This window comes from Myotis myotis, unplaced genomic scaffold (assembly GCF_014108235.1).
Source record: "Myotis myotis isolate mMyoMyo1 unplaced genomic scaffold, mMyoMyo1.p scaffold_m19_p_47, whole genome shotgun sequence".
NCBI lineage: Eukaryota > Metazoa > Chordata > Mammalia > Chiroptera > Vespertilionidae > Myotis > Myotis myotis.
In genome coordinates, this window is record NW_023416354.1 from 848,208 (window position 1) to 873,142 (window position 24,935).

At 59.4% G+C, this 24,935-nt stretch overlaps 1 protein-coding gene and 1 pseudogene across 1 annotated transcript; one reads left to right on the plus strand and one right to left on the minus strand.

The window, feature by feature from the left end:
* The first annotated feature begins 5,174 nt into the window (after positions 1-5,174).
* On the plus strand, positions 5,175-6,004 carry MIF (macrophage migration inhibitory factor). The gene is made up of 3 exons (XM_036307386.1): positions 5,175-5,385; positions 5,537-5,709; positions 5,846-6,004. Exons 1-3 carry the CDS (start codon positions 5,278-5,280, stop codon positions 5,910-5,912), a joined length of 348 nt encoding a protein of 115 aa, XP_036163279.1. The 5' UTR covers positions 5,175-5,277; the 3' UTR covers positions 5,913-6,004.
* Positions 6,005-18,242: 12,238 nt separating this feature from the next.
* On the minus strand, positions 18,243-20,653 carry LOC118655506 (annotated as a pseudogene).
* Positions 20,654-24,935: the final 4,282 nt, after the last annotated feature.

Genomic DNA, 24,935 nt, shown 5'->3' on the forward strand with positions numbered 1-24,935 from the left:
GAAGGGTCCTGGTGGGGTCGTGTGCAGGAGGCAACCAATCGATGTGTTTCTCTCACCTCGATGTTTCTCTCTGTCCTTCCCTCTCTTTTCTACTCTCTCTCAAAAAGAGAATCATCCAGCCCCAAATGTCCACAGTGCTGAGCTGGGGAAACCCAGTCCACAGTGTACATGTCTAAGTGGTCCGGGCCCCGATGGGACCGCTTCCCTCCCGCCTCCCTGCCTGCACAGCGCCGCCACCTTCTCGTGCGAGTCCGTCTGCAGAGCAAACCAGAAGCAGGACAGAGGGTGTACGGCTGTGTCATGGTGATGGCGGCTACTAAAGGCTCTGCTATGGGTGGGGGGGATGTCACCCTTTTTTTTTTTAAGTTACCAGGGTCTATGCAAGACTACGTCCAGAGATGAGGTCTGAGCATGAGTGTCTTTTAATGTGTTTATTGATTTTTAGAGAGAGGGAGAAAGAGCTAGAAACATCAATGAAGGAAACGGCAACATGGATCAGCTGCCTCCCGCACGCCCCCTGCTGGGGAACTGAGTCCACAGTCCCAGGCATGTGCCCCGACCAGAGTTCGGCCGGAAACCTCGGGGCAGAGGTTGATGCTCAACCACTGAGTCACACCAGCCAGGCTGTATTGTTCTGTTTGTTTTATAATATATTTTTATTGATTTCAGAGAGGAAGGGGAAGAGAGAGAGAGAGAAACATCCACGACAAGAGAGAATCATGGATCGGCTGCCTCCTGCAAGTCCCTCACTGGGGATCGAGCCCACAACCCACACATGTGCCCTTGCCCGGAATTGAACCTGAGACCTTTCAGTCCGCAGGCCGACGCTCTATCCACTGAGCCAAACCGGCTGGGGCTATTTTTTAATTCTTACCCGAGGATATTTTTTCCATTGATTTCTAAAGAGAGTGGAAGGGAGGGAGTGGGGAGAGAGACATCAGTTGGTTGCCTCCCGCACCCACCCTACCGGGCTGGGAAACCCATGTCCATGCCCTTGACCGGGAATCAAACCTGCGACCCTTTGGTCCACAGGACAACACTCTAGCCACTGAGCCCAACCGGCCAGGGCTCGTTTTTAAATCCACCATATTCTGATACTCAGGGCTGCAACACCTCAATTGAATTGGTTTCTCACGCCACCTCCCGACACATGCCTCCCTGATGGGAAGCAGTCGTCCGGATAAAGTCCCTGCAGCTCTAGCCCGTGGCGGGCTTTTGGCCCGTGAGACACGGGCGAACCAGGAAGGCTTTCCTGTGGGGCTCTAGTCTAAGCCCTGGACATTTACAAAGAAAAGGGCCTGTTTTCCTGAAACTGTGCTAACAGCCGACAGTCATGGAAAGACCCAGCGGGCTCCCCAGGGAACAATGAGATCCGTACCCCTAAGGCAAAACCTGCGAACGTGTGTGCGAGTCTTGATGTTGCCAGACATTCATTCTGCACCAAACATCTTCAGTTTAAAAAAACCTGAGCTTTCAAGACAAACTTGCCCAATGTCGCCTTTATGATATCGCAGGACGGGCTGGTGCCCACTTAGAGCCCTCAGGAGCGGAGGTCAGTATACCCAGCTCTTACACAAAGGCCTGGGGGGCAGGAGGGAAGCCACCTTCGGGACTAGGTACAAACCTGCCATTGATTTATCTTCACTTTCATTTCGCTCTTTTTTTAGAGAGTTTTTTTTAGTTTATTTGAGCCAAACTGTTGACAATTGCTGTGAAGCAGAATCTCAAAGGACTGAGATAATGCTCTGGAGAATGCTTGTTTGTTTTTCACCTTGTTTTATGCATCACAGTCAAGAGAGATTTAAGTGGGTCACACGAACTCCATTGGCGATAGATGAGGGAGGCAGGAGAAAGCACAGCGAGGGGGAGGGGAGACCCCTGGGATTGGGTAAAGAGGGGATGTGTGGTTTCCAAGGAGCGGTGCCTGTGCTTTGAGGGGTCCAGGAAAAGGAAAATGACTGACATTCCAAGGATGAGGGGCCCGCGGGCAGAGTGAGAAGAGCATTTCTTGTTTAACGTCTAAGTGCGTTAGACATCTAACGTCACCATCACCATCACCACATCAGTCAGCAGAGGAAGGGAGAGGGAGAGAGAGAAACATCAACGAGGGGAGAACCATGGGTCGGCTGCCTCCTGCACGCCCCCCACTGGGGATCCAGCCCACAACCCAGGCAGGTGCCCTGACGGGGAATCGAACCGTGACCTCCTGGTACACGCATCGATGCTCACCTCGAGCCACCAGAACAGACCTGTACTCGGCACTCCCAGTGCGAGGCCAGTCCCGTGACCTCCTGGTACACGCATCGATGCTCACCTCGAGCCACCAGAACAGACCTGTACTCGGCACTCCCAGTGCGAGGCCAGTCCCGGAGGCACCTTTTGTTGGAAATGCTAATAAGAGGTTTATACTCAATAGAAATTCTACTCCCAGAGAAAACTGGGTGGTTCCCGCCTCAAGAAACTTATTTCTGAACGGGCTGAAACTGACCAGGGTGCGGCGCATGGGGGAGGGGCTTCTCTCCGACGGAATGGCCGCGGCAGGGGCTGGCCGGCCCTGAGCCCAGGCGCTCCTGGGTCACCACGTCCCACTCCCTGGCCTGTGTTCCAGCTCCAGGTGGCCCGGCAGCTGCTGCCCAGCCCGGGGTTGTGTCCGCGTCCCAGCAGGGGCGGCAGGGAGCTGGTGGGGTGGCGCCTAAACCCCGCAGACGACATGAGCCGCAGCTGCCTCGCCTGGCCTCACCCGCCGGCCGCCAGGCTCCGGGGCAGCCGAGGCTCTCATCAGACAGACTGGGGTCCTCTCGGTGAGGAGGAAGGGGGAGGGCATCCCAGCGGGGCCGCAGCCGTGTCTGCCATCACCCCCTGGTGCAGGGGTGCTGTTGTGTAGCAGGTGATCGCGGAGCCTATCGATGCCAGATGCATGGCTTTTCTAGCGCTCCTGGAACAAATTACCAGAAACCTAGCTGCTTGAACCAGTACACGTTTATTAGCTCACGGCTGCCGGGTCAGAGGGCCAGCCGGCGTGGCCGGGCCTCCTGCTGAAGGCCTCACACGGCTGAGGTCCAGGTGCTTCGGCCCTACCAGGAAGACCCACCCCGTGTCCATTCAGGCTGTCGGCAGAATTCAGTTCCTTGCAGGTGCATGGCTGCGGCCCCGCCCCCTTCATCGTCAAAGCCAGTGACAGCGCGTGGAGTCCTTCCGCTCTGGGTCTGGCTTCCCCTTCCCGCACCCCCCTGACTACTTGGAGAAAATTCTCTCCCCTTTAGGGCTCAGGTGGTTTCCTTGGACTCACCCAGATAACCCATGGTCGTCTCCCTAATTACCTCCTGTAAGCTTAGTTGCATCTCCCCAGGGACTAGGCCGTGTAACAGCTGTTCCCAGGGCCGGGGATTGCAGCGCAGGCATCTCTGGAGCCCTCCGACGACCACCAAGTACAGCGTCAGGAAGGAGGCACGCAGCAGTGGCTAAAGCCGCCACTCTCACGGGGCTTGTCCCCTAGGAAGGAAGGCTAACTCACAAATAGAGATACGGCCACGGCCTCGGCGGACAGGACCCGACAGCCAGGAGCGCGGGGGCCTTTCCCAAGGAACTGAGAATTCCAGGACCAAGGCCGCGCCAGGGCCAGGAGCCAGGGCCAGGAGCGTGGCCTGGAAGGTCAGTGCACTGGACCAGAGAAGAAGAGAGAGGGTGGTGCACACCGGGGGAGGGGAGGGGGGGGAGGCCACCAGGGCACTGCGATGGTGCTGCCTCTAATGTCAGAGAAGGCCACCACCACCCCCTCTGTGAGGGAGGAATTGCTGGCTCCCCAAATTACAGGTGGGGAAACCGAGGCTCTGAGTGGTCAGCCAAGTATGCAAGCTAGTAAGAGGGGGGCCTGGCCATCAGCTCGCCACCTCCACTGCTTCAGCGAGCAGCAAACTGGGTGCTGGCCTGGACTTGAGCCTCTTCTGTTCACATTTCACTGGGCAAGGCAAGTCCTCTGGGTGGTGGTGGTGGTGAGGTGGGTGGAGAGCAGTGAGAATACAGGGCCAGGGAAGGAGATACATTCCACTGGCAGGCAATTAGGAGGGGAGAAAGCCGCGCACTTGATCCGGACATAGAGCAAGCGGTGCTGAGTTGGCTGCTGGGGCGGAGAAGGACGCCCTGGGCTGGAGACAGGCGTAGAGCGCACCAGCGGCTACGGTCCCGGCCACTTTTTGCTGCGCCTCGTGAACCTGTTGCATCCCCCCAGAGACCAAGGACGGGACTTCCTGGGGAGTTCTGAGGACTTGGCCAAACACAACATGCTCCCTAGCACCTGAGGCCCCCCCAGCACAGCGCCCAGACAGGGAGCCCTGAGCGGGAGTGGGGGCCAGGGCCCGCTTCAGCTGCAGTCCTCTTCCTGCGTCTCACCGCGATCTTCATTCACCCATTCATTGACTCCGCCCCTATGCGTGTGTGCCTGGCTGCGCTCACTGCAGGCTCTCTGAGAGGCACCCCAGAGGCCTGCCTGGCTGGGGCTCCCCTGAGGAGCCCTGGCCCAGGGGACCTGAGGTTTGGGGTGGGCCCCAGGCCTGGTTGCTGACTGCCTTTGGCCCAAGGAGCTCTGCTGGGCCTCGCCTCCTGCTCCCTGCTCCGCCCTGGGCACCTGCCAGCATCCTCGTCCACCCCAAGGACATGGCACCGGCGGGGACCCTGCAGCGACCACTAGCGCGCGCTCACACGCAGGACTGTGGTCCCTAGGGACTTGCGGCCGGAGACTCGGCCACACGTGGGCTCGGTGCGGGCCAGGGAAGGAGGTGGGACTTCTCTGCTGGGCCGGCTTTGCGCCCCGGAGGGCAGCGGCCATCTCTCCGTTAGCTGCGGTCTCCCCAGCTCCCGCGCACAGGTCACTGAGCGCACCCCAGTGACTGAGGGGCAGGCAGGTTCGGGGGCTGCGCGGAGGTAAGCGCGGTCAGAGGTCTGCGCCGCAGGACGAGCGGGGACCACCTCGGACTCCCGCAGGCGGCCGGGTCCCAGCGACCACAGGGCCCACAGCAGCCGCGGACTCACCGGGCGGGGCCTCCGTCTCGCTGGCGTCAGGGGGCGGAGCCTCAGACGCACAGGGGCGGGGCCTCCGTCTCAGTGACTCCAGGGGGCGGAGCCTCTGCGCGGGGCGTCAGGGGCGGGGCCTCCGTTTCTGGGACGTCGAGGGGCGGGGCTTCAGGCGCACTGGGGCGGAACCCGGCGCAGTCACGTAGCTCCGGTTCAGCCGCGCGCGCGTTAGTCCCCGTGTGCAGTGCTCGCCGCCTCGCCGCGATCATGCCGATGTTCGTGGTGAACACCAACGTGCCCCGCGCCTCGGTGCCGGAAGGGCTCCTCTCCGAGCTCACCCAGCAGCTGGCGCAGGCCACGGGCAAGCCGGCCCAGGTGTGTGGGGAGCGAACAGGAAGAGGGGGTGCCCGCCGGCCGCGAAGGGCCCGGGCTGGGGCGGGGGGAGGCGACTCCGGGCGGGGAAGGGACGGGGTCGCTCGGGGCTGGCAGAGGCGCTGAGGTTCTCTGACCGCGTCCTGCCCCGCAGTACATCGCGGTGCACGTGGTCCCGGACCAGCTCATGACTTTCGGCGGCTCCAGCGAGCCCTGCGCGCTCTGCAGCCTGCACAGCATCGGCAAGATCGGCGGCCCGCAGAACCGCTCCTACAGCAAGCTGCTGTGCGGCCTCCTGGCCGAGCGCCTGCGCGTCAGCCCCGACAGGTGCGGGGCCGCCGGGGCGGGGGGGGGGGGGCGCCCGGGGCGGGGGGGGCAGGGGTCGCCCGGGGCCGGGGTGTGGCGCCCGGGGCCGGGGTCGCCGGGCGCGCAGCCCGCTCAGCACGGCTTCCGCCCCCCGCAGGATCTACATCAACTACTACGACATGAACGCGGCCAACGTGGGCTGGAACGGCTCCACCTTCGCCTGAGGGCCCCGCCGCCCGACCCTCAGCCCCAGACCCCGCCGCCCGCTCCCAGCGCCCCCACCTCCTGGTCGGGGAAATAAACGGTTTGGAAACCACGGCTGCCTCGACTTCCTTGGCTTGTGGCGACATTGGTGCGGGGCGGGGGACAGTGACGGGGAACCAAGGCTCAGAGAGGTGCTGCCCTCAGAATCGCCGCCGGGTGCCTTTTGACCAGCCCCCCCCCCCCCCCTCGCCTAGCAGGAGGCCAGTCTGGGTTGGCATCCTGCCTGGGTCCACAGACCCGGGAATCAAATTTGAATGGGAGCCTCTCAGGTCCTATTAAAGACGCTTGTGGAGTCGGTTCCGTTCCTGCCCGCGGGGGCAGGGCCACCACGTGGGCTAGGGCTGGGCGGGAAGGGGGCCGGGGCTCAATGTGGCTAGGCTTTCCTGGCCCAAGGTCACCCCCAATAGAGCGACCGTGGGCAATTTCAGCGCCTGGACCTGGACCACGGGGGCCTTGGCTGCCCTGCGGCTCATCCTTCCCGCGGGCGCGCTGCTGCCCTGGCCAGTTGCCTGGCAGAAGGCCTCCCCCTGCAGTGTGAGCCTCCATGTACCCCGGCAGCAGACGCCAAGCCAGGCCCAGCCACTGGCACTGGCCTTGGCGCTCGTGGGCGGGGGCCAGCTCAGCCTTTCCCTTGGAGATCTAACTGCCCCCTGCACAGAGGGGACTCCTCCGGCCGCTGAAGGAACACCATTCCTGGGGACTTGGCAGAGGTGGGGCCTCACCTCCGACCCCTGTGGCCTGAGCCTTGAGGCTGGGGGCTCCCCGCTCTAGGCAAGAACCTCCTCGACAGAAGACGATTTTAAAGTTCCTCGGAATTTGAGCGAATTTGCTTAGGGGAGCCGAGGAGCTCTAGGGAGAAGGGGAATTGCCGGGAGTGAGGGACAGGCCTGCCTTTGAGCCACAGGAGCGAGGAGCACCTTCCCCGGGAGGGCTGCCGGTGCCCCTGGCGACACGGCCTGCATCCCGCGGGCAGGAGCTGCCCGCAGGAATCTCCGGGGCCCAGGGCTGCGGGCTGTGGCACTTTTCACCTGGATCCACCCTCGGATGGCTGCTTCTCAGTCCCGGGTGGGAAGGGTTTACTTCCAGAAAAGCGGTGAGAAGGGAGAATCAGCTCAAAGTCAAGAAGGGTGTGACCCAGCTGTGGGGGCTGGCTCCTCTTCCTCTCCTCTCCAGTCCCCTCAGACTCATTCTGTCCTCCACAAAAGGCCACGTGCCCTCACATCTGTCTGTCTGTCTGTCTGTCCGTCCTTGTTGGGGCCTGGCAGCCTTGCTCCTCGCCCTGCGGGCCTGTGCCTTCTGCTTGTCCCCCATCTGCCCACCAAGTGCCATGCCAGGTCCTGGGGAGCCCTTCCTGGGGCCGCCCCGTGCATGGCATCAGCTTTGTGGCCGCTCTCCCTCCCTGTGCCCTGGGCCTCCCACCTCACAGGGCATGCAGCCTGCACACAGACCCACTGCCCTGGCCTCCACCCAACTCCCCTCAGTCTTCTGCTCCGCTCCCTCTCCGGCCTCAGTTTCCCCCATCTGTGAAATGAAGGTATTCACCAGATGTCCCTCCTACATGGCTCAGCATGACGGGAAATTTCCCAGCCTCAGAGCATGGCGGGCGGGGAAGGACCAAGAGGGCTGTGCCTGTACTCAGGTCTTGATAAATTGTGAAACCCCTCCTGGGCGGGAGGGAGTGGGGGCCGTGCTGGAGGCCGGCTCCCGCTGTGGGGAGGAGCTGGAGGTGGGTGAGGGAGGAGGCCCAAGTGGGGCTCAAGGTCCTTGTGGGTTTGCAGCGGGAACCTTCACTGTGGACCTGGTCCCTCCAAGGGGCCCCCCAGTCACAGAAGCTGGTGAGCCGGGCCGAGGGCCAGCTCCCCCGCTGCAGTGCCAAGGGGCCCTCCGCTCCCTGGGGGAGGCCAGCCTGTTGGTAAATGTTTCCCTCCACGTCCCACGTGGATCAGGGTTCAGGACCTGGAATAGGAGCCGCACACAAATGAAAGAGAAGAGACAAGAGATAATTGGAAATATTGGGGGGCCAGGCAGGCAAGTCCAACTCAAGGGGAAGAATTTCCACTGGTGCTCAGGCCTCACCAAGCTGTTACTGATCTGGGATGCACCCATAGCATAGCCCTTGGCAGGCGGCCCCTGCAACAGGCAGACTAGCCCGTCAGCAAGGATTTACATAATAATGAATGGGGGAGTTGCTTCAGCTACCACTGTCTGGACAAACCGGGGGCCCAGCTCCGACCTTTCCTAGGGCTTCAAAGGTACCCAGCCTTGGGGGGGCGGGGGGCGTCTCTGTCTACGCTTATCAGCTGGTGAAGACAACAGGTGGTCTTCCACACCAGCCAATCCCAGCAGCGGAAGTTCCAGTATTTCTGGGCTGCCCATGCCTTCCGTGACTCCTCGCCTCCCTGGTCAACTCAGTGTGGCCCGCCCGCAACCGTGTTTCTGCGAAGCCCTCACCTGCCAGCCCAGCCCAGCAGCTGCAAAGCCAGGTCCCTGCCCTGGAGTCTCCCAGGGAGAATTCCAGAACCCGGGCGGGAGCGGGGTGTGTGTGAAGGAACGTAACGCAAACCCACGCCACTCGCCGCACTTCCCCTCCCGGTCGCGTGAGCACAGAGCCTCATTCCTGGGTTTGAAGCCCGCATAAAAGAGACAAAAATGGCCAGTTTTCAGAAATTGGCTCTGTCGCCTCACGGCTAGAGCCTCGGCCCCAGTCTGGGGCCAGGAGGGTCTGGACTCCGTATTCTCATGGGTCTAGAGACCCTAAAACGTCCAGACAGGGCTCTGAATCCAAAAATTACAAATGAGAGGTCCCGTCCTGGCCCCCGAGGCCATGTCCCTGAGGCTCTTCAAGGCATTCTGAGGGTCCCTTCCTGCCTCCTGCCTCCCGGGGAGCCCTCTCTCAACTCCTAGAGGCATTTTATGCAAATACGTGCAACCCCGCCCCCGCTCCGCCCCGATTGTAGCGTATTCCATGTGAGTTCTGCGTTTGCATTTTTACTTGAAAGTCGGACTCAGTGTCTGAAGAGTCTCCCCTGTCCCCTCAGGAGGCGAGGCCTCCATCCCGTTTACCCAGCCCCTCGGAACCCCGAGTCTGTCTCCAGCCTTCAGGGCTTAAAGCAGCCACGCATGCATGTGGGGATACCTGTGGGACAGGTTCCTAGAAGTGGAATTCCTTGGTCAAAGGCCATGATGCACTTTTGTGTTGTGTTTTTATCCTCACCTGAGGATATTTTTCCATTGATTTTTAGAGAGAGTGGAAGACAGGGGGTGAGACAGAGAGGAACATCCATGTGAGAGAAAACACATGTATTGGATGCCTCCTGCACGAGCCCGAGGCCCAGGGCCAGGGAGGAGCCAGCAACCAAGGTACGTGCCCTTGACCAGAATCGAACCCGGGACCCTTCAGTCTGCAGGCTGACGCTCTATCCACTGAGCCACACCGGCCAGGGCTGGTGATGCCGTTCTAATACGGCCAGATGTCCCCGTCAGTGTGGGTGTGTGGGGGCGTCTGTGGCCACATGCAGCGGTGCACGGAGGCCCGCTCCCCCGGGTTGTGACGTTGGCTGCCTGATGGGGAAATGCTTTTCTCTCAGGCAAAAGCTTTACTTTCCATTTCTCTCCATGTGGGAGCAGCCGTCCCCTTTTCCTGCGTCGGGGACCAAGTCAAATCCTCGAGCCCATTTCCCAGGGGGATGTTCGCTTAAAGCTCTTGATATAGCAGAGGACTTAGCGCTCTCCTCTCCCGTGAGTTGCAAATATTTCCCTCAGTGTGTCATCCGGCTTGGGCCTGTGTGGGCAGGAGACACCCCCTCACCTCCTCCATATCTGTGCACCCTTGGGCCGCCCGCTCCACCATCAAACTGCTTCCCATGGTTTCCTCCAGGAGGTCATGTGACTGTGTTTTGACAATGAGGCTTCTCTCTGCCTGGAATTCCTGTGTCAGGCCTGAGTTGTGGCTCCATGTTTTTATTGTAGATGCCACCCACCTGTCCCCTCACCCTCTGTTACATCATCCACCTGACCCCGCAGATAAAAGCCACTTTTATATCAAATCCCCTTTTGTACTTGGGCCAACTTCTGAGCTCTTGATTCTCTTCCCCTGATGGGTTCGCTCAATTTCGCTTGTAACAGACAAGCTTGTTTGCAGACTGCCCAGCCCGGAGGGGGGTTTGGGGGGTTGGGGGACGGGGGGGGGGGCAGGGGCCTATCCTTATGCCATTTGGGGGCCTTCCCTCGCAGGCTTTGTCCCTGCCCCATCACAGGCGCCCCCTCCTCCAGATGCTCCCTCCTGCCCTCGGGTCCCCCCCTGCCCGCCTCCCCACCGGCCAACTGTCAGCCCTTCTGGCCTTGCTCTCCTGAAGGGACTTGCCCGCTGGGTCCCAGGGCCGCCGTGTCAGGGGTGAGGCGTCACGTGCCCCGGCAAGGCCAGGCCGTCAGCAGGGAAAACGCTGCAGCAAACTCCACAGTTTTCAACCTGGCTGCTGAGTCAGGCCCTCCTGGTGCCAGCCTCCTCCCTGGCAGCGGGCTCCCCCCCCCCCCCCCCCCCCGCCCAGTCACTTTGCTGTGGAGGCAAAGCCCACGGCAGCTGTCCCACACGGGACCCTCAGAGATGGTGCGAATTTCAGTTTCTCTACAGAAGAGAAAACCCAACTCGGCCGGTGATCTCCTCACACCCCGTCAGTTTCTGATCATTCAGAGGACAGACTTCTCGCTTATAAAATAAGCCCCTGTCTTTCTATTAAAGAGTGAGAGGACCCTCCGGGTTTAACTCCCTGGCCTGTTCTCTACATACCCAGACGCTGATTCTGACATTGAATCTGGAGGGAAAGGGCACGAGGCCAGGCACCTGCCAACGGGCACATGGCTTTGGAGAAGAGCACGAATGAGTCGGACCCGGCGTGACTCGCAGGTGACGTGGCTCTGGAGGGTTTTGCTTGAGGAAAACCAAGAGGCAGCAGCCAGGTAAGGGGGGGTGGGGGGGGCCTTCCCCACCCTCTCCATGCAGACAGGGCGACAGACAGCAGGCAGACGGGGCAGGAAGGCCTGGCGACCGGAGGGGCGACTCCAAGTCTCCGGACCCCATCTTCCAGAGGGCTCTTCCTCTAACACCGAGACCTGAGTGAGAGCTCTGGGCTAGGAAGCCCGTTTCCAGGAACGCGTCGCTCAGGGCGCGAGTCCTCAGTGAGCCCAGCCATCACCACCCCGCCAGCCACAAGCAGAGACGAGTCCCGGACACACACACCCCCGCCGCCCCCGCCGCCCCCCGCCCCCCCCTCCCCCGCTGCCAGGGCAGAGGACCATCTTTGCGTTGATGTGGAGGATGCGGGTGATCACGAATGGATGAACCGGCCCCAGAAGGACGCGGGAGTGACTTTATACAAATTCCAAGTTTATGCCCAGGCGGGACCCCGGCCGCCTGTCTTTCCCAGACACGCCAATCAGAGGGCATTTCGGGTCGATGCCGTGGTATCGCGTGTCTACAGATACCATACAGAATGTGACTTCAGACACTCAAGGGAGTGAAGATAGGGGGCGACGGGAGGGACGGGCCTGGAGCAAGTCCGAGACAGGCAGGGGCTACGGAGAAAGCGAAGGCTGCGGGGCCTGGGGAACTAAGGGATGGAGAGAGCACATCGCACACTGAGGACTGTGCCGTAGTGACGCCCTCTCCCCAGGCCCCCGAGGACTCATCCATCTCGTAGCTGCCCCATCCGGTACGCGGATGCAATTTACACAAGAACCAGGAGGGCCGAGATGAGCCAGAACATTTTCTTGAAGAAGCCATGCGGGAGGGGGGAAGACTTGCTTTTCCGATGTCAGATTTGTTATCAAGCTCACAGTAAAGGCCAAGTGAGCTCAGGACAGGGGCAGACAAAGGCCAATGGGAAGACAGGAAACCCCAGAAGCAGACCCCCCCCCCCCCGCGCCGCCCCCCCCCCACACTCACACACAGGCAGTGAGACAGAGGGGCGGCACCAAAGTCTGTGTGAAGACAGCCCTGCCGGTGGGGGTGCTGGGCAGCAGGCCACCCCCTGGGGGACAAGCAAACTGGATTCTTATTTCCATCCTCACGGAAACCCGTTCTTCGGGAATGAAAGCACATATTGGTAAAGGGCTCACAGCCAGAACATACTGGCAAAAGCCTCCTGCGTGTGGTAATAAGCAGCCTCGTGAGAAATTCGCAAAGCGCTTGGGAAGCCACTTCACACAGGGAATATCCAAATGGAAAAGGCGGCCACCCCAGTAGGAACCAGGGAAATGCAATTAAAGCCCCACACAACGGTGCCGCCGCCCGCCAACCAGCGGCTCTAATTGACGTGTCCACGGAACCGCTCCTCGGCACACGCCCTAAGCGAGTTCGTATCGGAGCCACCGCATGTCCATCAGGAGTAGAACGGATAAATCAATTGCGGTTCATTCGTGTCACGGATACCGCGCAGCCGTGACACAAACAAGCTACGCGTACACGCGTCACCACGGTGAACCCCACAACCCTCCGCTGCGGAGTGAAAGATGCAACATCCGGGAGCCAGCGGGCACAGCACAGGACGCCCAGAGCAACGCAGAGCAGCCGGACAAGGCACCCCAAGCCAGGCTCCCCGATCCGCAGGCGCCCGCAGCTCCCGTGTGCCGGAGGGACCAGGACAGGGGCCCGGGACCAGCATCCCCGCTGGTTGTCCCAAGGGCAGAGAAACCGACCCCGAGGTGGCAGGAGCGAAGCAGAAGGGGAGCAGTGAGCTGTGCAGAGGGGGCCAGGCGACCTTGGCACCGGTTCAGAGCGGTCCCCGGGCCACGGGCAGGAAACACCGGCGCCCTCCAAACTACCGAGACCAATCGGGTCCAGCTCGCGCTGCCAGGCCTCGCTGCTGGGAGCACAGGCGGACAGCACAGACCGACGGCTCCTTCGGGACTCACGTCCACCAGGGAGCTCTCCCCTGGCATCTTGTAGCCAAGCCTGTTCCAGAACCAACAGCATGTGAAGGGCTGGTGGTCACCAAAAGGACACACCCACCCCGGCACCAGGGGAGGGAGCCCCACATCTGCTCTCTTAGCGACAAGGCAGCCGCCCGCGGACATCGCCTGAGCCCCGCCTCCCGCGCCTGGACACAGCGAGGAATCCGGGAGAGTTAACAGTAACAACCGAATGCAGCGTCCGGAGGACACGATTCCACTGACTTCAAGGTCAAAAGCAGGGACCCCCCCCCCCCCCTACAGTGTTCAGAGTCCAGGCCTCGCTGATGAACGGTGACAGGAGCCCGGAAGTGGTTTTCCTTCCGTCAGGACGGCGGTCCCGCTGCGGCTGGGGCGGCCGGGATCGGTGGGGAGCGGCAGGGTGTTTTTCCCTCTGTTCTCACAAGTAGCTGAGTTTTGTCTGTCACACCGCGTGCACGTTTCCGTGCTGTCCTTCACAATACCGGGGGGACGTGCACGCACGGACAAAGGGGAGCCCACCGCTAGCTTACTGCACAGAGGCGCAGCCCGACCCCCAGACCTCGAACAAACCGCCCCCCTCCAGCCAACGGCCAGAGCTGCCCTCACGCGGCCGCCCTCTCCCCAGTGCCGGCCCCCGCGTCTCCTGCCTCTGGTGCTCCTGCTAGGAAAACCCCTGGGCAAGTGGAATGGGGAAACTGAGGCAAGAAAATCCAACAAGGCCCAAAGTCTGGGCACTTGCAGCAGCTTGTGAGGTGCAAGACCTCATCTCCCCCAACCAAGGGCACATGAGAGCAAGTGGTTTCTACCCTCCTCCCTGACCAGAGAGTCATGGCCGACCCACCCCGGCCTGGGAGCACAGAGAACAAAGACCCCATTGATGCCATTGGTGCCAGCGAAACCCAAGGACAGATGAAACTGGGGAACAACAACAAAACCATTAAAGCCAGACAGACCTAAGCAAAGTAAAACAGAGCAAAGGAGGCCCACCCTCCCTCGGCACGCCTCCTGGCGCAGTGTCACACCCAGGGTGCACCTGGGGCCGGCCCACGCACCAAGAGGCTGCCAGTTCCACTCCCGTCAGGGCACGTGCCCGGCTGTGGCTCGGCCATGCCACTTTCCAGGCATGAGCTTATTTCTAAGGGTCCCCACGAGACTTGCACCCGGGGGAGCGGTGGGCGGGGGCAGCTGGGCCCGGCTCACCCTCTGAGCCTGTCTCCCGGGGACTGAAGCAGCCCCACTCTGGCTCGCTTTCCCCCCGTGACATTCCTGACTCAGAGCAGAGGCCTGCCTGCTGCTTCTTCCTTTGCTTCAATGTTCCCATCTGGACTCCTGTTGCCAAGTCTTTCCTACGCCAAGTCCGGAGCCCACACCCTGCGGCGGGCTTTGGCGACCTCCGGTCTGTTTGCCAGGCCGCCACGCAGGACTTGCCTGAGCTGGTCAGGGCAGCATGTGGCCCCTTTTCATCCCCAGGACCCTTCAGAGAATGTGCCGTTTTCCTGGGTTAAATAGAAAAACAACTCAATGACATCACTGCACGCCCAGAACCAGCGAGGCTGAGCCAGGCTGGTGCTGGGAGCTGCCTGTCCCAGGCAGCAGGCCGACGTGGGAGATCCAGGAGGAACTGGAATGGTTTCATGCCACGGTCTTCCTCTGAGGACAGAAGCCGTGGAAAAGGAGAGGGACCAGCTACGGAGAGGAAAGTCCTTAAGAGGCCGCGAGGTGTCAGGAGACAGGCGGGGCAGAGACGGATGGCGGAGGCTGACGGGACCGGCTGCACAGACCATCTTGGGGGACGGGAAGCTGCCGCGGGAGAGGAAGGGCAAGGCCACTGGCCAGGGAGCCAGGGAGCCCAGAACACTTTTGAGGGGTTGGCCCCTCCTGCTGCAGCCAGGGACGCGGTAAGAACCAGGAGCCATCCCGTGAGCCTGGCAGCGCTCAGAAGCTAGAGAGAATCTGGGAAAAGGGAAGAATGGAAGATCAGCATGGATATGCAGCTCATTTGGGGGGGCACTTAGGGCAGCACAGCTACTGGGGGTGAGGGTCCAGGGATCGCGTGGGCCCTGAGGCCGTATGCCTTAGGCCACAAGACCCGCTGAGCCCCAGAGGGGAGCAGGGCCAGGCCAGAGGGGAGGGGCTGCCAGGACCTTGGCCCAGCCCATGGTGCCCCTTTGGGGAGGAGCCTGGGACTGTTTCTACAGCAGGGGCTTGTGAGGAACCCGGAATCGAGCGCTTTTTCTTTCTCTTGCCATGAGAGACCCCCAGAGACAAAATCCAGAGGGACAGGTCAGAACAAGTAAGGGTCTGGGCCAGAAAGCAAAGATCAAAGGAGGGAATTTCCCGGAAGCCAGTCCCATGGCCGGCCCTGCGTGCCGTGAAGAAAAGGGATGAGACCAGTGAGGAGCCGCACAGCACAGCCAGCAGGGGCTCGCGGCCGCATCACTGGGAGCGCCAGGCCCTCCCACCGGAGCCATGCAGCTGCAGACACAAATGCCACCCCAGGCCCGGGCACCCGATGGAGGGGAGGATGGGAGGGTGGCCAGTGAGCGTCCTGAGAACCAGCGGGCACAGCCGCCGTCCTGGGCCTCTGTTGGGGAACCTGCTGCAGGCAGGTCGGCCAGCGCTGCGCCCTGGCAGGGGCCCCACTTGGTCGCTGGGTCACCAGGCAGAGCTCAATGCTGGGCGCACAGAGGAAAACGGAAATGACGAAGCTTCGGGCATACTGGAAGGTATCACAGGCGAGGCCCAAGGCCGGAGCCGCCCCCAGAGCAGGTGGTGCCCGTCTGTGAGGAGGCAGGATGGGCACGGAGGTGCCCAGAGAGGAGGAGGAATGTCAAGGTGGCTCCCCGCCCCCAAACCTGCTCACACAGGCCTGAGGCTGCCCCTCCCTCGGGCCCGGTGCCGGCTGGCCGATCACTCCCTTCCCTGCCAGCTCTCCTGCCAGCTCCAGGCATTCTCTGCAGGGTCTGGAGGCAGCAGGAAGAGGGGTGTTCGCAGGGAGGCTGAGCCCTGGGTCTGGGTTCATCGCAGCCCGCAGGCTGCCCCAGGGGTCCCCGGGGTGGGCGGGGCCATGAGGCTGGCAGCATGGGCCTCAGCCTATTGACTGTGGGTCTTTGACAAGTGGAGCCCGCGACGGGTTCCAACGCTGAGAGGCGGACAAGGACCCCACTCCAGAGTGACCCAGCCCCCCCGGGCCCACTGGGTGGGGTGGGCGTGGAGCCTGGGAGCGGATGTAAACACTGCAGAATCCGACAGGTGGCTGGGCTCTCTGGGAATGCTTTGGATGTTAATATTTTGATATTAAGATTTTGCCCTTTTTATTTCTTTGAACTTTAACCTAAAAGGGCAAGGGAATTTAAGTTTTTTGAATTTCAGAGGGAGGGCCCCGCATGCCCCACCCTGCCCAGGCCTCCTCCTCCTCCTGCTCCTCCTCCTCCTCCTCCTCCTCTTCCTCCTCCTCCTCCTCCTCCTCCTCCTCCTCCTCCTCCTCCTCCTCCTCCGGCTGCAGCTTTGGCTTCGCTCCCCTGACTCAGTCGGGTCCCCAGAGCGCCTCGCGTTTCCCTTCTTCAAGTGAAGCCTGAACGATCATGTCAGGTGGGCCAGCGTTGTGTTTGTGAAAGGCTCACGCTGCACGTGTTGGAGAGACAATACGGTCAGAGTAGAGGCAGCGGGAAGCAGGAGGAGGCAAGGAGGGCCCCAGGCCTCTTCGGGGGACACCAGCCCGGGAAGCAGGCAGGCCCGAGCACCCGGCCGGCTCGCTGGCCCAGAGACGGAGCGAGCCCCTGGCTTTGCAGCGCCCGCTCAGGTGGACCCCTCCCTCGCCCCTCACCGCCTGGCCCGGCCCGGCCCCACCCCGGCTGCCCGGCCTCCCACACGCACTACCGTATCCTGGCCCGGGTCCCCTCTGGCTTCTGGCCCTCCGCCCCGCGAGAGAGGGTGGTAAGACTCGAGGGAAACCTGTTGGCAAGTGGAATAGGGAACCTGAGACAGTGAAGCAGTGTGTGGCCGCCTGGTGAGCCCTCTTCCCTGACCAAGGACACCGAGTCCGAGGTTTGCCACGCCAGGGACAGACGAATGAAGGGCAGGAAGCTCATTCCGGCACAGCCGCACGAAACGAATGGATGCGGGCTCATCCTCCCCGTGAGACCCCCTAAACGCCCAGCCTTTTTTTTTTAATTTATTTATTTTTTTAGCAAAACCAATCTTTTGCTAATCCATTTTTTCTGTAAAGAGTGAAGATTTATTTTCTAGGAACCAGCTGATACCTAAAGAAAACTGAAACAACTTCAAGGAGAACTAGCTGATACCCACAGAAAGCTCTCTATGACAGAGGCTTTACTGAAGGTTGGAAAGAAGAATCAAAGAAATACATTGATTTAACCATCTCTCTGCAACAGAGCTTGCAGGAAGTAATGAAGCAAAAGAGTGATCTAGGAAAATCAATGGCCAGATTTCAGGAACCCTTAAGCATGCCAAAAAGGAATTTCCATGAAGAGCTCAGTTTGCCCAGAGTTTTAAAACCAAGTCTTAGTAGAAATGGGAATGGAGACTAGAAGGTTAATACAGGAGCCGGAGGAGCTTATAGCACTTTAAAATGAAATTGCCCTGAAGAAAATACAGATCAGCTGGAGGAAGAATTCAAAGTACTTCAAAAGAAATGTGAAGAAATGACGCCTAGAGCAGAGTGGTGGAAACAAGAAGGAATAAGAGTCCAAAGACAAATGGAAATAAATAGGGCAAAACTCCTTGAAGAAGAACAGCATCTAGACAAGATTGGAGAATGTGCAAGACCCAACATAGCATATAGATTAGAACAAATCAGGCAATTTTTTTTTTTTAATATATTTTATTGATTTTTTACAGAGAGGAAGGGAGAGGGATAGAGAGTTAGAAACATCGATCAGCTGCCTCTTGCACACCCCCTACTGGGGAAGCGCCCGCAACCAAGGTACATGCCCTTGACCGGAATCGAACCTGGGACCCTTGAGTCCGCAGGCCGATGCTCCATCCACTCAGCCAAACCGGTCAGGGCCAAATCAGGCAATTTTACCAGTCCTAAGGAGCCGCTAACAGAAATCAGCACCAAACTTCTCCTTTCAAAAACAGCAAGACAGACGACTAAGCACTCCTAATAAGAGGCCCTTCCTGGAGACACCTTGTGTTAGAAATCTTAATAATAGGTTTGTATGCAATAGGAAACTTGCTGATTTCTACTATAAGAACCTTCTTTACAAATTCAATAAACTTACTACCACACACACACAAAAACAGATTTTCTAATACATTAGATAATTCAACTTTTATACAGCTAACAGTTGTGTTGATAATAAGTGTCTTGGGACGTAAGGTATAAAAATGAACACAGATCAGAAAAGTGCAGGGGGAAGACCCCTGCCGAAGAGTCGTCTCCAAGAACTTGGGCATTTTCCACGGCAAGGCTGCCGCTGTGGGGTCATCGCTATTTGTGGTTTGATTATCTGAAGCCGTTCATTAAGATACTAGAGGCCCGGTGCACAAAAATTGGTGCCCTCGGGGGGGAGAGGGGGCCCCTCAGCCCGGCCTGTGCCCTCTCGCAGTCTGGGACCCCTTGGGAGATAACGCCCTGCTGGCATAGGCCTGCTCCCGGGTGGCAGAGGGCAGGCCCAATCCCTAGGTGCAGCCCCTGGTCGGGCTCAGAGCAGGGCCGATTGGGGAGTTGGGGCACCGCCCCATGTCACACTCAAGGCAGGGTCGATAGGGAAGTTGCGGCGCCACCCCCTGTCATGCACAGAGCAGGGCGGATCAGGGAGTTGGGGCGCTGCCCCCTGTCACGCACAGAGCAGGGCGGATCAGGGAGTTGGGGCGCTGCCCCCTGTCATGCACAGAGCAGGGCCCATCAGGGGGGTTGGGGCTCCGTACCATGTCACACACAGAGCAGGGTTGATCAGGGGGTTGGGGAGCTCCCCCTGTCACGCACAGAGCAGGGCTGATCAGGGGGTTGAGGAGCTCCCCCCTGTCACGCACAGAGTAGGGCCAATAGGGGAGTTGGGGCACCGCACCCTGTCACACACAGAGCAGGGCGGATCAGGGAGTAGGGGCGCTGCCCCCTGTCATGCACAGAGCAGGGCCCATCAGGGAAGTTGGGGCTCCGTACCCTGTCACACACAGAGCAGGGTGGATCAGGGGATTGGGGCGCCGCCCTCTATCACCCACAGAGCAGGGCCGATCAGGGGGTTGGGGCGCCGCCAGTCACACTCAGGGCAGGGCCGATGGGGAGGTTATGGCTCTACCCCGTCACACACAGAGCAGGGCCCGTGTGTGTGTAGGGGGGGTGTTGGGGCTCCGCCCTCTATCACCCACAGAGCAGGGCCAATCAGGGGGTTGGGGCACTGCACCCTGTCACACACAGAGCAGGGCCGATCAGGGGGTTGGGGCGCCGCCACTGTCACACTCGGGGCAGGGCCGATGGGGAGGTTATGGTTCTACCCCGTCACACACAGAGCAGGGCCTGTGGGGTGGGGGGGTTGGGGCGCTGCCCCCTGTCACGCTGATCCCAGTGCTGGGAGGCCTTGTGGCTCCGCTGATCCCGGTGCTGGGAGGCATATTACCCTTTTACTATATAGAATAGAGGCCTGGTGCACGGGTGGGGGCCGGCTGGTTTGCCCTGAAGGGTGTCCTGGATCAGGGTGGGGGTCCCCACTGGGGTGCCTGGCCAGTCTGGCTGAGGGGCTGAGGGCCGTTTTCAGGCTGGGGGTGACTGAAGCTCCCAACCGCTCCTTTTTTCCTTTTTTCTTTTTTATTCTGGGCCAGCTTTAGCTCTGAGGCCTCCGCTGCTGAAAACAGATTTCTGGCCTTTGTTTACCGCCTGTATTTGATACAATGTTGCGGTCCGGCTGGCTGAAGCTCCGCTGAGTAAAGCAGGTTTCTGGGGTTTTTTTAGCTTCTTTATTTGCAACATAGTTGCTGAGAGTTGCAGCTGAGAGGCCGGCAAGTCAGGCGGGGAACGTTGGAGTTCTCCGTCACTGAAGCAAGCAAGCCTCCCTGTTCGCATCAGCTGCCTGGCTGCCGGCCGCCATCTTGGCTGCCAGTTAATTTGCATATCTCGGCCCTACTCTGTGAGTGACAGGGGGATTAGCCAATGGGAAGGGTAGCGGTCGTAGGCCAATTACCATCTTTCTCTTTTATTAGATAGGAGGATTCCACAAGACCTAATGCATCTGGGATATTGTCTCCTTCCTTCATCATAGAGTGTTTTTGTGATACCTCCTCCAGGTATACGGATGCAATATTCAGAACCACTTATTTCAGGAATGCATGGGCTTTTTTCCATTTCTTCCCAGTTAAGGTTTTTATTTTATTTTATTTTGAATACTTTTTTGCAGGGAAGGTGTACGTAGGTACCTAAAGGGAGTGCTGCGAAGTTGTAGATCATTACGGTGATATGAATGACTGCTTGAAAGAACAATAACTGTGGCACAGTGACTACTTCTCACCCATGAAAGCAGTTTTTCACAGAATGGCTTTGATTTATACTTAATAACAATGGATCTTCACTGAAGAACCACTAGCTTCTTTGAAGGCAATGAATTTTCTTCTGATGTTGCATATGGATTATTTCCCGCCATCGGCACAAGACAATCGGTATAGCAGTAACCAATTTTACACACATTCCATGTAGAAATAATCAGATCTATTGCCAGCTGGCCAACGTTTCCAACGGATACTGCCGGCATCAGGAGCGTGACACCCGCGAGGTCGCAGGCCGACTCACCGCAGGGAACAAACATGGTCGCACTGAAGTGGGAGGCAGGAGGGAGGCCCGCCCAGCCTTTAAAACCCTCGACACGATGGTCCCACCGACCGCTCTCCCTCCCAGGAGCACACCTTTCCTGTCCCCTCGGCGGCCCCCACAGGCCAGCGTCTCCTGAAGTCTAGGGGTCCCCACGAGGCTTGCAACCTGGGGAGCCGTGGGCAGCGGCAGCTCCTCCTGGGCTCACCCCAGGCTCACCCCACCCCCCAACCCTGTCCCCCAGACCCCCTTTCTCTGACTTCCCAGGGAGCCAGGGCAGCCCCACCTCGGCTCTCCTGTGGCTTCCTTCCTCTTTTTTAACAGTTTGCTGATTTTTAGAGAAACATGGATGGAAGCGTGCATCACCACCAATTGGCTCCTCCTGCATGCCCCCCACCGGGGAAGGCTGATCATGTGCCCTGACCGGGAATTGAACCTGTGACCTCTCTGTGCCCGGGACGCCGCCAACCCACTGAGCCACACTGGCCAGGGCTCCCATCGCTTCTTACACGCTGAGCCCTTCCTTGCTTCACTGGCCCCAGCTGCGGTCAATGTTCCTTCACGGTTGCCTGGACTTGTGTTGTGAAATCTTTTTTGCACAAAGTCAGGAACCCACAGGCTCCTGGCCGCCCTCGGCACACCCGCCCAGGGCCAGGTCCCCTTTCCGGTAACACCTGGGGGGCAGACCGGGCTGCCCCAGGCCGCTGGAGCCTGCGGGCCCCGAACAGCAACACCTCAGTTTTCCAGGCTTCCCCAAAGGGCCAGGCCCTGGACACCCGCCAGCCGAGCCCTCTGGCCCCAGTGGGGTGGGGTGGGGGTGGGAGGGTGAGGGAGGTGCCTTGAAGGGGTGAGCGGGGCTGCTCCGCTGGAGGCAGGGTCAGCTTTGAGTAAAGGCCAGGCTGACCTCCCCACGCAGGCCAGGCCAGGCCCGGTCTGAACCTACTCCCCCCTCGGCCGAAAGGATTGTGTGGGCGCCCTGCGTGCGTGCCCGCTCCCAGGTTCTCAGGCAACCTCCCCGACAGGACCCCGCGTTACCCTCACAGCCCTGGGAGGCAGCTGTTGGTGGCCCTGCTCTCAGGGGGAAGCCGAGGCCGGAGGGGAAAGGAGGCGGCTTCCCCCAGTCACACGGCAAGTTAACATGGCCCAGCCTCGGGGGCCCCAGCCTGGGGGGGGGGGCAGCCTAGGGGGGTGCGGCTGCAGGAAGAGAGCCACCCTCACCACTGCCCTCCTCCCCGACTGCGACTGTGGCTTTTTTCCTTCCAAGTCTTGGGGTTTTCCCTCCCATCTCCCCTCCCCCAATGACATGGGCGAGTTTCCAGCAGCCCATTGCGGGCCAGGCAGGTACGGGCACCGGCACGGGGGCTGATAGTCCCGTGTAGCCTGATCAGCTCGCCCTGCTCCCACCCCTGGTCCCTTTAGGACGTGCACCTGTGGCTCAGGGGTCAGCTCGCCCAGCTGTGCGCGCAGGAGAGGGCGGTGGGGGCGGTGGGGGGCTCAGCAGGGAGAACTCCGCTCCGGCCCAGGAGAGTGGAGTTTGGGGTGGGCGCAAGCCTCAGGGACCTCCTGCTCAGTAGGGGTAAGGGGCGGGGGGTGGAGGGAGGCAGGTGGGCTGGGGAGCTTGGGCGCCAACACAAAATTAGCCAAAATTAAGAGGCCAGCGGTCCCCCGTCTGGTTCAAAGGCTACCTTCCCTTGAGCTCTCTCTCCAGGGGCAGCCTCGACACCTGTCCCCAGTTCATTAGAGGTGGGTGAACGCCAAGGTGAATGGCACGTAGGCGGCGGCTGGGTCCGGGGAGGGGCCCCAGCAAGGCTTTCAGCTGTCAGGTGTGTTTAAACAACTCACATAAGGTATTAAATTGGGATGTGAGGGCGATCTGGCTGTGACATCTGTCACCCCATTGATCACCAGGGTTGATTCGGCTGATCTGGCTGGCTAGGCCGGTGTCCCCCTCCTCCCTCACTGGTCCATGTGCGTCCCCCCAGGAGAGGACCGGTCTTCGGTCAAGGGTATAGGAGTAGCTGCGCTCCCCTGCTGGAACCTCCAAACAAGCTCCCAAGGTATTAAACTGGATGAGGCCCCGCAGTCTGTTGCCAGTTCCCTCTGTCTCCCGGGGGAGTGGCTGTGGGCATTTGGGATGTGGCTAAGGCGGAAGGTATTGGGGGACCCGTCATATACGAGTCGAGTGGACAGATTCATGTGCTTTGAAATCACTCCTGGGTCTACTGAGTTAGAGCTTATGTGGGTGCACACATGGCTCCTGGGGACACGCCGACCACCAAAAGGTGGCAGAATGACCGATTCTTTCTGTAGGAAACGTTACAAAATCATGGTCACATGAAAAGGTAGCCAAAGAGTCTTCAGTCCAGAGCTAAGGGGAGAGGTAATTTTTAAAGGAGAAGTTGCACCCAGCAGTTAAGTAAAACTTTTTTTAAAAAAGAAAACTATGTCAGGATATTGTTTTTGAGTTTGTGATCATTTGTGTATTTTTTGGGGGGGTAAAATTCCTAATTTCTGTTCTGAATCCAAACAATCTCTTCTTTTTTTTTTTTTTTTTTAAAAAAAAGGGACTTATTTTGTGTGTTGACAATGACCTGGTCTTCCGTTCAGCCTCTTTTTGCAACCAACTCTTCACTCAAGACTCAGTGCCCGCCCGCCCCCCCCCCCCTTATGGGTCAGACTGTTTTTGTTTTTTTTAGAGAGAGTAGGAAGGGGTGAGGGGGGGTGAGAGAGAGAGAGAAACATCGATGTGAAAGAGACACATCGATTGGTTGCCTTCTGCACACGCCCTAACCTGAACCGGGGATCTAACCTTCAACCGAGGTACGTGCCCTTGACCTGGAATCGAACCTGCAACCTTTTGGTGCCCAGGCCGGTGCTCCAACCACTGAGCCCTCCGGCCCAAGGCCTGGGTCGGACTCTCGTCGTCTGTGAATGGGGTCCTGCTCTTCCCCACGCTCTGCCCTCAGGCCATGCATGCTGCTGCTCTCTGGACCTGAACGCCCCGCTTCATGCTTATAAACTGTGTGACATAACCCAGCAGCTTCCTGACCCTAAGCTCACTGACTCCTGTTGTCACACACAGACCACCGGGAAGGATGCGGAGGCCAAGGCCAGTGCTGAGGCCGAAACAGGTGAGGGCACTGAAGGCGATAGGGTAGCACCGGGGTGGATTCAAGGCACCTGGGGCGGCCCAGCGCGCTGCGGGGCTTGGTCCCAAGGCCACCCCAGTTGGTGACAGAATAACTGTCCCTCACAGACGTCCAGCCAGGGCTCCTTTCCCCCTGCAGCCGCCTCCCTCTGGAGCCAGAAATGCCTTTAAAAAACATATATTTTATTTTTTTAAATTACGGTTGACATACATTATTATATTAGTTTCAGGTGTACAGCCCAGTATTTTGTTTTTATTTTGTTTAATCCTCATCCGATGATATTTTTCCATAGATTTTTAAAAAATATATGTTTATTGATTTCAGAGAGGAAGGAAGAGGGAGAGGGAGATAGAAACATCAATGATGAGAATCATTGATCGGTTGCCTCCTGCATGCCCCCCACTGGGGATCGAGCCCGCAACCTGGGCATGTGCCCTTGACCGGAATCAAACCTGGGACCTTTCAGTTCGAAGGCCGATGCTCTAGCCACTGAGCCAAACTGGCTAGGGCTCCATTGATTTTTTTTAGGGAGACTGGGAGAGAGAGGGAGAGACAGAGAGAAACATCGATGTGAGAGAAACATGCCTGCTGCTAGTGCCCGGACCAGGGCCCCAGGCCGGGGAGGAGACTGCAACCGAGGTACGTGCCCTTGGCCAGAATCGAACCCAGGACCCTTAGGTCCGCAGGCCGACGCTCTGTCCACTGAGCCACACCGGCTGGGGCGTGCCTGGATTTTTATACGGTTTCACTCACAGGTACTCTTGGTTTTACTTAAGCTGAAAGGACTTGCCTGAGATCACTCAGCTAGTGAGTGGGAAGTCCAGGTGTCAGACCCAGGGCCAGGGAGAAAGGACGGCAACCGGTCTGGCTGCCAATGAAGTTGCCCTGGCCCTCTTGGCAGATGGGGTGGCAGGGATGTGGCAGCGGCAGGCTGTGGCCTGCACAGCGTGGCTCCAGCCCCTTCTTTGCCCCGGTGATGCCCCAGGCCGTGGGGACCGGGCTTTCTGGTCACACGTCCTTGCATTCAAGGGCCCCATACCCTTTATTTTTTATTTTTTGAAAGGAAAGGGAGAGAGAGAAACATCAATGATGAGAGAGAATCATAGATTGGCTGCCTCCTGCATGCCCCACACTGGGGATGG